Source organism: Annulohypoxylon maeteangense (assembly GCF_022496945.1).
Source record: "Annulohypoxylon maeteangense strain CBS 123835 unplaced genomic scaffold GGS22scaffold_4, whole genome shotgun sequence".
NCBI lineage: Eukaryota > Fungi > Ascomycota > Sordariomycetes > Xylariales > Hypoxylaceae > Annulohypoxylon > Annulohypoxylon maeteangense.
Window position 1 is genome coordinate 523,545 of NW_025953251.1, and position 17,599 is coordinate 541,143.

The 17,599-nt window shown below is 45.8% G+C and overlaps 4 protein-coding genes across 4 annotated transcripts; 3 read left to right on the top strand and 1 right to left on the bottom strand.

The window, feature by feature from the left end:
- Positions 1-465: 465 nt before the first annotated feature.
- Positions 466-2,711, bottom strand: GGS22DRAFT_156449 (uncharacterized protein). Its single transcript, XM_047960370.1, has 4 exons — positions 1,779-2,711; positions 1,087-1,716; positions 830-1,020; positions 466-773 (listed from the first exon to the last, which is right to left on the bottom strand). The coding sequence occupies exons 1-4, from the start codon at positions 2,055-2,057 to the stop codon at positions 719-721; spliced, it is 1,155 nt and encodes a 384-aa protein (XP_047821047.1). The 5' UTR covers positions 2,058-2,711; the 3' UTR covers positions 466-718.
- A 1,724-nt stretch (positions 2,712-4,435) lies between these two features.
- On the top strand, positions 4,436-6,949 carry GGS22DRAFT_156451 (NAD(P)-binding protein). The gene is made up of 4 exons (XM_047960371.1): positions 4,436-5,133; positions 5,197-5,362; positions 5,423-5,958; positions 6,012-6,949. Exons 1-4 carry the CDS (start codon positions 5,094-5,096, stop codon positions 6,536-6,538), a joined length of 1,269 nt encoding a protein of 422 aa, XP_047821048.1. The 5' UTR covers positions 4,436-5,093; the 3' UTR covers positions 6,539-6,949.
- A 1,565-nt stretch (positions 6,950-8,514) lies between these two features.
- On the top strand, positions 8,515-10,042 carry GGS22DRAFT_186050 (S-adenosyl-L-methionine-dependent methyltransferase; the record flags this gene model as incomplete). The annotated part of the gene is made up of 2 exons (XM_047964401.1): positions 8,515-8,843; positions 8,899-10,042. 2 exons carry the CDS (start codon positions 8,515-8,517, stop codon positions 10,040-10,042), a joined length of 1,473 nt encoding a protein of 490 aa, XP_047821049.1.
- An 826-nt stretch (positions 10,043-10,868) lies between these two features.
- Positions 10,869-14,006, top strand: GGS22DRAFT_156455 (Pep3/Vps18/deep orange family-domain-containing protein). Its single transcript, XM_047960372.1, has 3 exons — positions 10,869-11,193; positions 11,253-13,848; positions 13,917-14,006. The coding sequence occupies exons 1-3, from the start codon at positions 10,974-10,976 to the stop codon at positions 13,999-14,001; spliced, it is 2,901 nt and encodes a 966-aa protein (XP_047821050.1). The 5' UTR covers positions 10,869-10,973; the 3' UTR covers positions 14,002-14,006.
- The last annotated feature ends 3,593 nt before the right edge of the window (positions 14,007-17,599 follow it).

Genomic DNA, 17,599 nt, shown 5'->3' on the forward strand with positions numbered 1-17,599 from the left:
CCCTTTTGACTGCGATCCCATCGTACGTCTGATAATATAAGGTTAGCAACTTATTGTTAGCGATATTCTATCGATCTTCGGATGCCGCACTCTCCTGCCGTTTCCACCGGAGACTAGAGCAGGACTAATTAATACTAGGTGGGTAGGGTGTCTCCCATTCTATTTTAGGGGCACCGGAAATTTGCTGTCCAGATAGACGATCAATACGCCCACACTGAACTCAGCTGTCTCGCTAGGAATAGTCAGCTCCATATCTCAGAGATACATAGGTGAAAGTCCTTAGTAGATACCTAGGTACCGGGAAATGTGGTAATGACGGAACAGAGACTGATGATACTGATCTGTATTTGAAAATTATCATAGCAAGCCACCTCATTCTATACAATCGCAATATGAGGAACGTGGTTGGGTCCCGCAGACCTACAAGAGGCCCATTCAGTCAACACCTAGGTTGGTACAATCCAATATGTGAATGTAATTATGATAAATATCACAAGCTTGAGTTGCTTATAGCCTACCTCGAAATACCAGGTATCCTAATGATCGCAATCCAATAATGGTACGTAGACCATAGCTATTTGTAGCATATCCGTAACGCCTGGAACCATGAAGCCACCGGGTTATCCCTATCCAAAAACGATCACGAGGTTCCTTTACCCGAATGTGCCTAGATAGATATTTTCCAACTCCTGAAAATGCAAAACCTCCCAAAAAAAAATCACAGACCCCTCCCATGACTCCGAGTTGCATGCCGAAGCATGACGATTGAATATCTAAAACCTATTAATTCGAAAATCCAGACGACTCCGAAAGGATCGTATCAACTTACGTGATGATTCCCCCTATTGCGATAAAGACACCTATGATTGACTTGTCACCGACTGATCTACCAGATGTAGCCCAGCCAAGTGCCACGATGAGACAAGTCTTTAGATGCCCGACAACTGTACTAGAAACTGGACCTGTATGGCCAACGATAAAGAACTGTGATAGGTTGATCAAAGATGCGAATATGCCAGACTGCGTAACGTTAGGTGTCAACGTAGGTACCTATGTGAATGCCTGGGTGGGTGTTTTGTGGCTTACCATTAAGATCATGAACCACCGGCTGGCAGGCACTTCGGTCCACGTGGGAAACATGTCAACAAAAGGAATGGCGTAAAGTAGAAGAAATGCTGAGACAGGAGCTTGGTTGAAAAGTAGCTGCATGCTCGACACCTGTAGCTTTCGCTGGTAACTTTTGATCCAAACTGTGTATAGTGATGAGGCGAATATACCGCTAAAGGCAAATACCACACCTAAGCCCGATGTAGTTTTGACGCTGGCATCTTTTGTAGGGAGCGAGTCATAGTAGGAAACCATACCAACCCCCAAGCAAGCGGGAATAAGAGCCACGAGTGCGTTACGAGGTAATATGGATTTGTATAAGACGAAGTCCATAGTCGCAACAGTTGGGGTAAGCAAGATCCTTGCAACTTGATAGAAAGTGACGGTCGAGAAAGCCAAGGACAGATTCGGGAGAATAACATTAAGTGACATGGCAACAGAAAGAGGAATGATCTCTCGAAGAGGAATACGGCGAGTGCTAAAGAAAGCGAACCGAGGCCGTGACAATGTGAATAGGAATAGCCATGTCATGAAAAAATGGAAGGCGGCAAATGTTAACTGCGCAAGCTTTAACGAGGGATCAGAGAAGATGGCCTTGTTTGTAAAGACCTATATAATTTTGGTTATTAATTGCTCTTGCGAAATCGAGATAGACAAACGAGGAAACATACAATGCCTATCGTAGCTAGAGTGTTAACTGCTATCCAAAGTCCGGCCCAGCCAATGCTGTTTTTGGGGGAGTTCCGAATAGTCTGATTTCCGGTCAACTTTTCTAATAACTTTTCGCCTGCTTCGGCGTCTTTAATATCATCATCGTCCACTGCAGTATCTCGAGAGCCACGACCATCTATACCGTCGAAATTACTAAATCGGCCATTTTCAACATGAAGTTCAGGGAATGGCGAATCGCTAGATGAAAACCGCCTAGGACGACCACTCAAAGATGCCATGCCAAGCTTCGAAAGGCATGTGACGGGAGCCACCCAAATTTCCGCCGTTTACAATGAGTAATTTTTCGCATCAGGGAAAGATAAGGAGACTCGATCATGGACGGAGGATTTGAGGCGGTAGGATTCCTTCTTTTCTTCTCTTTTTTAGAAATAAAGAACGTCCGAGATTAACGGCGATGGGTGGATTCTAGAATAGAACGGGGATGGAGAAGTTCCATATAGGGAAAGTGATTATACCAGACGTAACCCGGAGGGCGGAATGCCGTACAAGACGTCGTATTTGCTGCTATTTTAGCCGACCGTCAGCCTAGAACGGGAGTTGAAGTTGATCTAGCTGATTTAGTTTATATAAACGTGAAGTTACACATTAGGTAAGAGAAACGAGTTTTCACTGGCCGCGATGGAAGCCGAAAGGAAGCTGGAAGCTGAGAAGTAAAAGACAGCTTGAATCTGTTTAAGTATCGCGTTACAGGGGTTGCCGAACAACCGAGTCCACTGTCGTTTTGAATTACAGGGTGCGAAATGCGGGATTGGCAGCTTAATAGGCGGGTCCTGACCACACCATAGCAAACCGTTTAACAGGGATTAGTTGACAATTCGGTATTACTGATGTAAGTCTCAGCGCGGCAAGGTCGATTCGCTTCTCGATTTAAGTAGGTACCATCGTACAAATGAATTCTAAACTGCACATATTATAGTTCAACTGCAAAGTCTTCAATTGAGACTTCAACATGTGCAATTGAAGTTCGACCACAAGCTTTTGAGACCATGTCTCTCTCTAAAACATCTAGTGCTTGGTTTAGCAAAAATAGTTCGTCGTAATTATCTTGATGGCGTACATAACTACCGCCACCATCACCTATCGCCTCTTCTACATTTTACAAACTAAACTAGTATCTCGATGACGTGCCTGGGCTAGGTACCGGCATATCTGAGAAGCCACTCATGCACCCCTATATCAGTAGAAGCTAGGTGTGTGGCAATGTACAATTAGCACATATTTCAAAACTTGTGCGTGTACTTCAGGTACATGGTAAGTGGCCTGAAGGAAATAATATTTACATGTAGGCAGTAATATTTCGTTTGGAGTTATCATTAGGTAGCTTACCTTATAACATACGAAATTTAAAGCCGATATGTTCTAACGCAATACTAGAATTCTTCAAGGTATTAGTAAATCTGTTCCCTTATCTACATGAGTTACGATTAGACTCATAATGAACTCTCATAGGTTTATGTGACGTCGTCGAGGCTTCAGATAACAGCCTTGGTCATCTCTTCATCTCAAGTTAAGTGTAAGCAAAAACTCTTCAATTGAGAGAATAACTCTACGACTTAGATTTCAAGCGAGACCGGATAGATCCGACCAATATAGATTCTCGCATAATCGCCGAGGCGTACTACTCACTAGCCACCTTTATGATAACGATATATTTTTTTTTTACCATGGGAGAAACGAAAATGCTTGCCAAGAGCCTCGTACATCGTATGCCTTACATTGGCGCTGACACGTAATGCCAGAAGGATCGCTCTGGACAACTCCCTTTGGTTGTTATAGTTTTAACAGGGATGATATCGTTGCCGAACAGCCGTCTTAAATTCTACATGTTCATACTGATCAACTATGATATTCCTTACAGAGACAAGCTTTGCATATTTCCTCAAGTAAAAGAGGATATCCTAAACCGCCGATTTCTTGAACTGTTAGGGAATTGCCGGACCATGTTATACGAGCATGAAAACAAGAAAGAACTCGTTTTTAGTGTCCCGTTATACCCCTAGAATATCATGATTTGAATTGTTAGACTAATTTCAGCAGACTATAGGTTTTCTGGGCCTTATTCTGTTGATGCTGAGTGTCAAGTCTCGGAAGTCAAGTATGACATATGACAATGTACCTAGATTGAACGAGCTAGGGGGGTTGGTGCTAGGTACCTAATTGGTAAGCTGACGATATATGAATAAAGCCAATTGATGATATCAGTTGACACCATACTGCGATATCCCCCTCTTACCCCATAGATCTCAAAGAATAGCAGATTGTCGTCAAGTTAAAGGTCGTATGTAATATGTCTTTGAAGTTTTAGATGGTTAGATGGACATAGCTTAGTGTTAGGTGCAAGGTTAGTGGCTAGTAAAAGGTTACGTAGATCTGGGTCTGCTGGGTCTGGGAATTGTACATGAGCTAGGGGTTATATGTGGGTCTATATGCTGCAAAACTTGGCCTTGTACCTGCTTAACCTCACGGCCGATCTCTGCCGATTAATACCAACTTGGAAATCTTTGATTAAGAAAGTCTCTTGAAAAGTTGACTACGCGTACCATAGGTCCGTTCATCGTAAATTGATCTAATCTGCTAATGTTGAGATATAAATAAACGGATGCTGAAACTCCAGGAATCTACTCGTGTAACGACCCGATGCCTACTACCTAGTAGACAATTAACCGTTGTTTGTATCCGTAGCTTCCCCGATCACCTGGTCATTACTGGGTTGTTCCTTCTTCTATCGAGTATACAAATATCTAGTACCTGACACCAATCCCTTAGCCGAAGCGCAAGTGCATCTAGGCATTTTTAATTTCATACAAACCCGCGAACTCAATTGTTATCAGTCCTGTACTTCTTCAGCATTTTTGAATCACTGGATCCTAGATTGGCCATAAGACATAATCCGGTCATCTGTTCATCTGGTCATCTAGTCATTTCTAATCTGACATCCCACATTCCTGGTCTCAATCTGGAATCTTAAATTCATGTGTCGGACAAGCTCGAGACTGTCTTGCGTCGAGCTGGCGAGTTAGCGATTTTGCGCCTCACAACGGCCGATCTGGAGATCCGCATCTGGACATCTGTCCACCCTACTACGCTCTTGTACGAGGCGAAGAAAACAATGGACCTCATTACACATCATCTTTCCTGAAAATTCATATTCTATATCATAATACCTATCCGACCACCCCCTTCATCAAATGAGTTCTAAAAGCATCTAAGCCACCAGCTATTGGCGAAATACCGAAATCACCCCTCGGCGCAACATGACAGCGCCACAACTAAATGGCACCAATGGGGTGCGTTGTAAGTATTGTCCGCCGACGTCACCGAAGTGGATCGAATTGGCTTACATTGTTGGATATGTAGCCGCGAACGTACCCACGAACGGAACCGCAAGCACTAAAGTCACGAAACCTAGATTTTTCGAGGACTACGGGATATGGAAACAGGCTCCTATCTTAACTGGATCTACCAAGTTTGAACCCCTGTCAGATGTGAAAAACATCATGATTACAGGTGGTGCCGGCTTCATGTGAGTACCTACTTGGTATTTGCGAAATGGCCCGTCGCGGTAACTGATCTATATTCAAAGTGCATGTTGGCTTGTCCGCCATCTTACCCTGACTTACCCACAAGCCTACAATATTGTATCGTTCGATAAGTTGGATTATTGTTCCTCGTTGAACAATACTCGTATGCTTAATGATAAGCGAAACTTCACTTTCTACCATGGGGACATTACTAATCCCTCGGAAGTGCTGGATTGCATGGAGCGCTTCAATATAGACACAATCTTTCATTTCGCAGCGCAATCGCATGTCGACTTGAGCTTTGGAAACTCGTATGGGTTTACTCACACGAACGTATACGGCACCCACGTCATGCTAGAGAGTGCGAAAAAGATTGGTGTCAAGCGATTCATCCATGTATCCACCGACGAGGTGTATGGCGAGGTAAAGGATGACGATGATGACTTGTTAGAAACAAGCATCTTATCACCAACTAATCCATATGCTGCAAGCAAGGCTGCCGCCGAAATGCTGGTACACTCTTATATGAAGAGTTTCAAACTTCCAGCCATAATTGTCAGGAGCAATAATGTATACGGGCCACACCAGTTTCCCGAGAGTAAGTCATCGCCCTGAGCAGTAGCAGCGCGCAACCCGTTAATCTTGAAGCAGAAATAATTCCTAAATTTATCTGCTTGTTGAATCGACAGCGGCCAACAGTGCTCCACGGCGACGGGAGCCCTACTCGAAGATATTTATATGCTGGTGATGCGGCCGATGCGTTTGATACGATCTTACACAAGGGTAACCTTGGTCAGGTCTACAACGTAGGATCTCATGATGAGATTTCCAACATTGAGCTGTGCAGGATGCTTCTGACAGAGATGGACATCCCTCACAAAAGTCAAGAGGATTTCAATAAGTGGGTAAAATACACACATGATAGGCCTTTCAACGACCACCGATACGCTATTGATGCAACTAAGCTACGGCGCCTAGGTTGGAACCCAAAGACTTCTTTTATTGATGGCTTGAAGATCACCGTCGATTGGTATAAGCGTTTCGGTGAAGAATGGTGGGGTGATATTAGCAAAGTCCTCAGCCCTTTTCCGATTGTTGTTGAGGCTGAAGTTGTATCTGACAAAGAGGAGATATGCGATGAGCCTCAGCGGCCAAAGAAACGAAAGTCGCCTAATTAGTGGTCATCAATATCCACGTAGGAGTGGATTATCCTCGCCTATACCCCTGACATTATTCTAAAGAACGAATGCATTGATGGAGTTGGGACACGTTTATACGGACGAAGCCTCGGATTTGGGAGGAATGGAGAGTACGATCTCATTGTGATATTGATACCATGGGAAGTGCAAGTGGCACAGGTTCCTATTTCTATAAGGACAACCTAAATGCTGGAGCACTATTTCACCTTAATCGGCAAATAACGAATAGACCATGATTTTTTCTCAAGCGTATACCTATCTTGGTAATCCTACTCTATACTGAGCCGCAATTCTTGTAATATGCACGGGTCTTATAGAAGTGTCGGTCAAGATTCTTTGGGGGTGTTAACTAAATAGACTTTAGGTTACATTCACCTACTATTTCATGAGTATATCGACGTTTTATATGACTATTACCCGGAAATATTTAGGAATTCCGGGCATTATGCATGCCTTAGGTCTCCGAGCCGGCCTGTTGCTTCCAGCGTGCTGCAGCCGTGACCGGGGCTTCGGTTCGTCAGGCTCCCAATGAGATCACTTGAAGAGCCATAAAAAGTTCCTGGAGTGTCGCAGTGCATCTATCGCTTAATCAAAGTGGAATGGATCCGACGTGGAGGAACACGAGTTTTTCGCACGAATTGTCGGGAACATGTTGTGTTGCGTCCTGAAACAGTCATTCGATGTCTTCAGTTGAGTCGAAAACTTGTACGCTGCAAGATGCCCCTAATACAGTCTCTTTTATTACACGTGAGTTCCCTAGAACATTCAGAAATGCGACGCTATCAGTCCTCACACGGAGTTGAGTCCGAAGCCGAGAGTAGCCCTGGCTTAACCGTCTGCCGGGATGAGGCAAGGAAATGCTAGTAAGAACCATGTACCCTGACTCCCTGAGCTTTGAATAAAAGTCGACGCCCAGGAACGGAAATTCCACCTATTTGGGTCCAATTAAAATAAGAACGCTTAGTCCCTTGGGTCCTAATCGGCGTCAGAGGCGGCCAATGCCAATCATTCGTTTTTTTGAGGCGCGATACTCCAGCGTTGTAGCCCAAGTCGAAGGGCTGCATATATACTACTTAATGTCTACCTACCTACATATATACTGCATACCATGTAGTATGAGTAACCGAATGAATAGGGGGCGTCCCGCCAACATGGGGATAAGCTTGCGGATTGCTAGGGATGGCAATGACATGTGGCTCATCCCCTGGCTTGGACTCCACGTTGCCGTACAAAGTAGACCGCTTATTGGATCGTGGATGGAAGAGGCCTACGAATGTCGCACCCGGCTAACACCTTGCCCACACCCCCCAAACCACCTACCACCACTGCACCAGTACCACCTGGGCAGTTTCCAGCAGCTGGTCGATGATCAATTCGGTAGCCAATCGTTATCATAATCGTCTTTCACCGTCCTCCGCTTCCCTCGTGGCCCATAACCCATTTTTCCCCAGCTTGTTAAACAATTCCAGTCCCTCACTCCCGTTACACTAATTAATTAGCAAACCGACTCCATTTTCTATTTCTATATTCGATATGGAGCTAGAATAACGGTTTCTCGATCGTTTATGACTAGCTTCATGGATTAAGGGCGCTTCGCGGTCACACCTCGCCCGCTAATGCATCCAACATTCGATTATCCGCGAAGAACGAAGTCCACAATACACCTTTTCCATTGAATAATACAGAACATCGACGGAGCTTTCGCGAGCTTATCAAATTTTCTTCGAGGCCGAAATAAACGCAGGGCCGCCCTCGCTTGCGAATCCGTCGCCGAGCCACTCGAAATTTCGGAGACGCCGGCACGATATGAGATTCTCCGCGGGAGCTAGAAGGAACTATCAGACTAATACTACATCAACCTAGAACCCTCTAATGCGACTGTGATGAAGAAGAAAAGAGGGAAAAAAGCAAGACGACAGTCCGGGATATCGGGGTCGGATGCGCCAGCTGATATCATGCCGTCGCAAGCCACTAGCGTTACGGACTCATCTGTCGGTCCACATAGTACCGGTGGTGCACGTAGTGTAGGAATTTCCGAGCTTGCTGTGCCGGAATTGGACAGCAACGTCTCTACCGAGGATTTCTCTAGTGACTACCTAAGCACGTGGACGGCGAGCGGCCTGGAACCGGATAGTCGAATAGTAGAGCCACACGAAGAGATAGCGACCAGCAATTTGGATGCCGCCTCTGTTTATTCCCCAAATCATTACCCAGCTCCACCGTTGGCGTATCGAATAGAGGAACCGTATGAGATTGATGAAGATACGCTAGAAGAGGACACGTTGTAAGCTCACCGTGAGATTATTAATAGAGTAATGGGTAATTCTAATGATAAGCAGAGATTCGACACGATCAGTTAACGAACTAGACCTCAACTATGTCGTGGAACATGGACGGCGATATTGCGGGTCGTATTATATGCCGAACGACGACGATGAGCAAGTCCGGTTGCAGTTAATTAATCAGGTTTATCTGAAGACGTTCGACGGTGAATTAACGAGCGTACCTTTAGAAGCGCCGACCCATATCTTAGATATTGGGACTGGAGTTGGGGAATGGGCGATAGATATGGCTGAGCTTTATCCGGATTGCGAAGTAACGGGAACCGATATTGCTAATATATTTGAACGACGCGTTCCTCGGAATGTTTTCTGGGAAATTGATGACGCCGAGATAGAATGGGAACGACCGCCGAATCACTACGACCTAGTGCACCTACGAGATCTGTCCGGGTCGTTTTCCGATTGGCAGAATATCTACCGATACGCCTTCGATTGTATCAAACCAGGTGGATGGATCGAGGTGTTGGATTTTGACGACCATAAAGGAATGTCCAATTTACATTCTCTTTTCGACCCCAATTCGATCGTGTGCAAGGTGGCAAACGATCTTGTCGAAGCTTCTATCATGCATGGGAGGCCACACGGCGTTGCTCACCTGGAACCTAGATTTCTGGTTAATGCGGGTTATGTCGATGTTCAATTGACCGAGCATGCTATTCCCTTAAAAACCGACGATGGCTCAACGGGGAAGTTTTGGCTTCTGGCCATGCTAAACGGGGCCGAGTCGGTCTGTTTAAGACTTTTAACTAAATATAAGGGGTGGGCGCCTGAGGAAGTTCGTCAAGCTTGCGATATAATCGGCCAGGAAATGATGGCGATGGCACTGAGGCCTAAGAAATCAAAGAGTTTTGTCGTCAAGGTCCGGGTACTGAAAGGGAGGAAACCAGGTCTACTTCCCCGGTGGTCCAGAGGGCCATCCCGCGAGCCCAGCCAGCTTATACAGCAAAAGCTTATCGAGATGCTGGAGGAGACTACCGATGCGGAGGAAAGCCAACCGACAGATGGAGAAAGCGGATATCTTTCTATGCCATCCGAGATGAGAAGCGCCGCACAGAGCACTTCTTTTGCCTCTAGCTTGGAGCAAACACGCCCAACTCGCACAAAGACAGTGTCGGGCACTACCGAGTCAACAGGGTTCTAATAATGAAGTACTCGTTGAAAGCGGTTCAATGACAGCAGCAACATCAATTTCTCGGAAAATCCGATGAAAATAGTCGGGGCTGTTCTCATCAGCAAAATCGATATGTTTTGTGCGGAAATATGCCATGGCAGACGGCAGCCGATTCTGTGATGTAAACAGCAAACCAGTCCTATAATCGGCAGATCCTCAACTCATATATCCAATTTCAATCGAACAATGATTCGAGGCATATCATGAGAACTATCATAATAAATAATAGCTATGATGTCTGTGCCTTGAACCCGAGTCTCGACAGATGATCAGGACGATTTCGACCTGGGCATCATAATCAACACTCAGGGGAAGCATGGGAGAACTCATTCGGGTGGTAACAGCTCGAAGCCCCTTTGATCCTAAGGGGATCTTTGGTTTTATTTTATTTTATTTTATTGTAGGATCAAGAATCAGGAGATGAATTCTTGGGTGTGTAGAAAGTTCGGGGTCAGCGCGAGGTCATTTGTGCTTCAACTACTATTTGTAGTGTACCCAAAATATTGCATACAGGCAGGTAGCGAGCTCTTTAATTTTCATTAGCATTGATTAAGTGATATAATTAAGAATCAAAGAATCGATAATTATCCGATTTATTACATAGATGCAGTGACATTCCTGAGTTCCTGAAAGTTAATATCGAACTGCATTATTTATGCACGTTTACATAAACTTATCCCATGCATAGCCCCTTTGGTACGGCATGTTCTAAGTTTATTACATAATTGTACATATGTAGGTACCCACCTAATGTAGCTTCCCGTTGATGGGCTCCAGCTACAACCTTCGGACTAATACCTAACCTTGTAACTCTTTCTCTGGCTTAACAACGATATTCTACAGTCGGTTTTGCGACCTGTCGCGAACTTGACAATCCCAACATGACCGAGTAGATTTCAAGATGTCGCTAGGTACATCAAACGGCTTCGTCGCCACTAACGGCGTTTACGATCTTACCGACGACGGTGCCTTGCCCATCTTTGACGTCGAGCCCGTACAGCTCCAATTCTCGATTGCCGCCGACTTCGTTGCGGCTCAGGTTGCCAATAATGTTCTCGTATTAGCCTTATCTAACGGGCGCATATTGCGTATAGACCTGAACCGACCCGAGGATATTGACGGTGAGCTCTTTGTAAGGTCTAGTCTTTGAATGGACAGCACTAACCGAGACCGCCTGTAGACATCGACCTTCCTAAGCGGGTTTCCGAAGTAGGCATCATCCGGCGCATGTTCCTCGACCCAACTGCCTCCCATTTACTCATATGTACCTCCCTCGGCGAGAACTATTACCTACATACACAATCACGCCAACCACGACCTTTAAGTAGGTTACGCGGCGTCTCCGTCGAGTCTGTAGCTTGGAATCCATCTCTGCCCACAGCTACGACGCGCGAGATCCTGATAGGCGCCTCTGATGGAAACATATACGAGACGTTCATCGAAACCTCGACGGAGTTCTACAGGAAGGAGGAAAAATACTTGAAGGCGCTCAACAAACTTCCAGATGGCCCAGTCACGGGAATATGGGTTGATAATATGGGCGGAAAGACTGACGTAAGGAGGGTGGTTATCAGCACACAAAGCCGCCTGTTCCACCTTGCCGGCAAGGTTGGTCGAAGCGCCCACGAGGGAAGCGGTTCGATCTATACGAGATTATTCGATTCCGAACAACCGATTATCCACGAGATTTCGCGGAGCTCAGCTACTGCCCCTTCTATGCTAGCTATATCGCCAGACTCCCCAGATGCTGATGCTTACGAGGACGTGATCCCAGAACGAGCCTTCGCCTGGCTTTCCTCCCACGGTGTCTACCATGGGAAGCTTCTAACAGCGGCCGTGAATGATCTTGGAAATAAGGTGTATGCTGAGTCCAAGCTTCTGCCAAGATCCCAAGTAGTCTCGACTGAGGCGTCAGGGCGAAAGAAGGCGCCTTCCGAGTTTATCGATGCGATCGCATTAACGCAATGGCACATTATCAGTTTAGTCGGTGGTCGCGTTGTAGCGACAAATCGACTCACAGGGTCAGTCATATACGACCAAGTAATCTTAGAACAAGGGCAGAAAGCCTTAGGAGTCTACGTTGACCAGCAGAAAAACACATTTTGGCTTTTCACCGCCCAGGAAATATTTGAGGTCGTTGTCCGAGATGAGGATCGAGATATATGGCGAATCATGCTACAGAGGCAACAATTCGACATGGCTATGCAATATGCTCATACTTCAGCACAAAAAGATGCGGTTTCGACGGCATCTGGCGATTATCTGGTTGAGAAAGGCTTATTTGTCGAAGCTGCTGGTGTTTATGGCAAAAGCAGCAAGCCATTTGAAGATGTTGCGCTTTCTTTCATAGACCATGGCCAAAATGATGCCCTACGAAAATACCTTGTCACAAAACTCACGTCATATAAGAAGTCCTCCATTATGCAGAGGATGCTGATAGCGGCGTGGCTAGTTGAGATTTTTATGGCAAAGCTTAATTCTCTCGAGGACTCCATTACCGTGGAAGCAGAGTCGACCGAAAGCGAGAATAAGAAGCAGTCACGACAACAGCTCGATGCTGTTCGAAATGAATTTCACGACTTCGTCAATAAACATAAATCTGATCTTGACCGCAAGACTACTTACGATGTTATTAGCAGTCATGCTCGGGAAGACGAGCTCCTATTCTTTGCCAACGCTATTAACGACTACAACTACGTTCTATCATATTGGGTGCAGAGAGAACGATGGACGGATACGTTGAATGTGCTCAAGAAGCAGACAGACCCGGAAGTGTTCTATCGGTACAGCAGTGTATTGATGACGCACGTCGGACATGAGTTAGTCGAGATATTAATGCGACATCCCAAACTAGAGCCACGGAAAATCATACCAGCTCTTCTCGATTATAATAGAACCTTCACTGGGACGCTCCTACAGAATCAAGCCGTCCGATACCTACAATTTGTTATCAATCAACTTCACTCCATAGACGCGGCTGTTCACAACACTCTTGTCTCTATCTACGCATCCCACAGTTCGAAAGACGAGTCAGGACTTCTCGCATACCTAGAATCCCAAGGCGAAGAACCTAATTTCGATCCCGATTTTGCGCTCCGTCTATGTATCCAACACAAGCGCACCCTCTCATGTGTACACATCTACACAAACATGGGACAGTACGTCCAAGCCGTCGACCTCGCCCTCTCCCACAACGAAGTCGAATACGCGTCCATCATCGCAGACCGACCGATGTCGAACCCCGTGCTCCGAAAGAAACTATGGCTAGCAGTAGCGCGAAAGGTGATCTCGCAATCAAACGGGATCAAGACAGCGATCGAGTTCCTAAAGCGGTGCGACCTGCTCAAGATCGAGGACCTGATCCCGTTCTTCCCAGACTTCGTGGTAATCGACGACTTCAAAGACGAGATCTGCGACGCACTCGAGGATTACTCTCGCAACATCGACGGCCTCAAGAAGGAAATGGACGAAAGCTCCCAGACGGCCGCGAATATCAAGATCGACATCGCGGGCCTCGATCACAGGTACGCCATCGTCGAGCCGGGCGAGAAATGCTACGCTTGCGCGCTCCCGCTCCTTAGTAGGCAGTTCTTCGTCTTCCCGTGCCAGCACGCGTTCCACTCCGATTGTCTCGGGAGAAAGGTCCTCGAGCAGGCGGGTGTGGGGAAGAGTCGCCGCATTAAGGAGTGTCAGGTGCAGATTAGTAAGGGCCTGGTCAGTGGCGCGAGAAAGGACGCTATGGTTGCGGAGTTGGATGCTTTGGTCGCTTCTGCTTGGTAAGTTTTCTTTGAACCGTGGTGAGATGGGATGGGGAGTGTGAGGATGTGGCTAACTTGCTGTGTAGTATTCTGTGTAGCGATTATGCTATTAAGCGCATTGATGAGCCGTTTATTACGGCCGAGGATGAGAAGGGGGAGTGGGCTTTGTGATGCGGGATGGGGGATGGGGGATGGGAGATGAGGGTATGAGGGGGCGGTAGGGGATGTTCTGAGAATGTCCTAGGGGGGCTCGCGGTGCTTATGATGCTGGCTATGCGGTGGCTGTTGGTGGTATAGCCTGGCTTGGGATTAGAACGATGGATAGGAGACCCCAAATACTCGCTGAGAGTCGGGGTTAGGTTGCTGTTGATAGGTTAGTTGACTTTACTTACGATATGTAGCCGTGGATAGGGGCATTGTATATGAGATAGGATTAGGTATTAAGTATCGACGAGGTTGTCTCGCGGAGGAGAGTATGCTAGAGAAATTGATACCCATTTCTACTGGATCTTGGTGGTAGTTAATGCCTAAAATTGTTTACTCCAGGTTAATTCTTCTCGATGGTAATATGGGATTAATATCATGACTGAGTTGGTTGTTCTATTAATTATGGTTTTTTATGTTTGGCTAAGGCTAGATATCATATTACCATCTAAGGGCTTGTTTTTGCAGATATTTGAAGTTTCTTGATCTTAGATTCATCTGTTAGGTACCTAGTTGGAGGCCATTTCGAATATTTCCAACCCCGACTTCTACCTTCTATTGTAGAGGTTCAGTTTACAAAGATATCAACATCCCTGGTTTTAGTGGGCAACTCCTCATATTCTTCTATCACTATAAAGTACTACGCGGCAAGTTTTACCGATTATATTTAAAATATTATACACATGCATCTTAGCTATGCAGCTTTCTACTTTAGCGTGACACTTATTTGAAGTTAACTAGTTCTTAAGTAGTAACTTAAGATTCTAGACGAATACCGTAGACGGGGTTCAAGAATAGAATTCTACAGTCTTTACATAACATTAATGAACTCGGGTTTATCCAACATGGATAGCATTATGCTCGTTAATGCCTATTGCTTGGATGGGTTGTTGTGGCTCGACAATTGTTGTATATTTTGGGATAGGAGTTCTCGGCCGAAGCGAGTGTGCCGAAAAGATGGCGTAAGATATGACGACTGACCTTGTCCCTAGAAGTAAGATCGGATGACAAATCTCATTTTAGGAAGTACTGTCATTCGAATATACCGGGTCGCTTAGAGGCTTCTCGATATTTGGTTTCTTTCAGTATCGTTGTCAATGTATCAGCATTGAAAAGGAATCTATAGTTTATAGACTCGCATCATCATCGTCAACGAATTTCTCTAAATGTTTCTTCGTACATATTCAAGGAAGGACAATTGGGAATCTTCAATCCCTAGCATGGTGTGTTGGAGCGAAACAGAAATAGAAGCTTAAAGAGGTGGCATCATGCACCGTCGATCAAAAGCAGGGGAATTAAGTAACCATGTTCCGTTCAGCAGGGCGTAGCTGAGCGACAGGGAAAAAGTGAAACTGGAGACGAAAGCTAAAATGGAAAAAAAGCCTTTGTATATATTTCGCATGATCCAAAATATAGAAGTGGAAATGGGGGCTCTTTGCCGCTCGCCGATGAGCCTTTGTAGTTAAATATAGACCTAACATCGGGGGGCGAGATACCAAGAGGCGGTCCGTACTTTGCGCTAAGACATTTAGAGACGACGATAGGATTTAAGCTACGCTTTAAAACAAAAAAACCACGTTTCTTGGATTCGAAACGGGTGGATAATAAGGCGAGGCTAGTACGAAAGTCCGCGTGTAAGGGGCTTGGCGAAGAGGTTACGACGAGGTCGATGTTTAAGCAAAGGGGCGGTTATTATGGTAGCCCTGAACAAGCTCACGCGACTGAATAACCCTTTCATCTCTTGTTGAGGCCACCGGACAAGATGAGATGGGAAAAAAAACTTATCATGGTGGTACAGTTTACGTGGAAAGATATCAATCACCAAGCCAAGATTTAGACCTTCGTCCAATGTGGTCTCAGAGGTTTCGCGTCGGGTTGTTAAGCCTGCAGGGTGGCTTGCCGGTGGCCCAATCGAGTCTCGTGAGGATTTCTGTTGGATTGGAGGGAAACTTGGAGCGACGTTTCAGATTTTATAGGCAGATCCCCCTCCGAAGCCATCTAGATCGTTGATTGGAGCTTCGGCTCCCATTGACGACCCCAGCATGAAATAATAGCTGCGCATCTTAAGGCGGTAGTGCCGTGGTGGAAGGGCCATCTAGGTAGCTCGCAAGCCACAATGCGACATCCATGCCAGTCAATGAGACCGGGACTAAGAGTGATGGGAACTGTGGGATGGAATGTCGTTACTAGAAGCTCTGGGGAAACATTATCACGCTGCAGCTGTTGACAAGGTTAAGTCGATTCTATTAGTCTATTAGTAGCAGTATGTACTCGATTATGTACTGTGAACGTTGAATGGTTCTACTGATGATGTATGTATCTAAGACATGCGAGACAACCGCCGATTGCTAAGACATCTAGTAGATTACCCCTGAATTTAAAGATCGACTTACATAGTCAGCATAGTATGGTTGACCTGTGATAACTGGACGGCCGAGCCGAATTCGTCGACGTGCTGACGGCCTATAATGACACCCTGTTCGGTGCTTGTATGCCTCGCGATGAGATTCTGCCTGCATAAACTTCGACATTGTACAGCGTAGTTGAGCAAACTTTTCTACGGATCGACTTTGAGGTAGCAGTGCCACGTTGCTTTGGCTATTATATGTAAGTGAGGTGTGAGATGTGGCATATAGAATGCCTATACGTATACGTATGTAGGTACCTATAAAGAATGCCTCAGTGGTAATGTGTAACCGGGTCTTGTCCTCACTACCAAGATAGATACTAGGTGTTCGTTGTTGTTTGTCGCATTTCTACAACCTGCCCAGGTAGCAAGGCTCAGATTCGAAGGACGGTCCCCCCTTCATCTACATGATGCTTCCTCTCCTATGCAACGTCAGGGAGCGTGCCACAACTCTCCTTCCGAAAAAGGAAAAGCACTAGATGCTTCGTCCCGCTTTGAGCACTCATATGTTGACGGCTTGCTAGTTTGAGGCAGATTTTAAACAACATGCTGGTTTGGCCTGGGATAGCTTGCCGATTTCGAGTTCCAAAGTAATAGTACTATGTAAGGTATTCTGAATGTTCTGAGATTCTAATTGCTGCATGCCAGGTTCGGGTGTCCGTATCACATCCTGCGTGATACGTGCAGAACGTGCTGAAGGGTCTTGGGATAATCCGTGTTGCTTCCCTAAAAAAGAGGCCGACATGGCTAAAGCGACTAAAGCAGCTATGGAATGAAGATAGCGACGTGGATTGGATAGGCGCAATGTGGGGAGAACCGTTGACAAAAGCCGGATTGCCAAACAGGATCAGAACCGTAGAAGCCGTAGGTAAAGTCGGATCCAGTCTCTTTTTTTCCTAGGTGGAATCCGATGCGACAGCATTGATAACATTGGATGATGCCGAATAGAGCAGCTTTGGTTTTCTGGTTGTCTGGGTGAGATGTCGTCATTCTCGTCTACTTCGTCTACTTGGTCTTTACTGGGGCGCACTACCGCGCCTTTTCCGACAAGCTTGGACATGCTTGCACAGGACACATGTGTTTTTTGCTCTTCCCTCTTTCTAAACTGCCAAATCGGTATCGATGCTTAAACGGAGAGTGGCCTGGTTTTTGAAATTT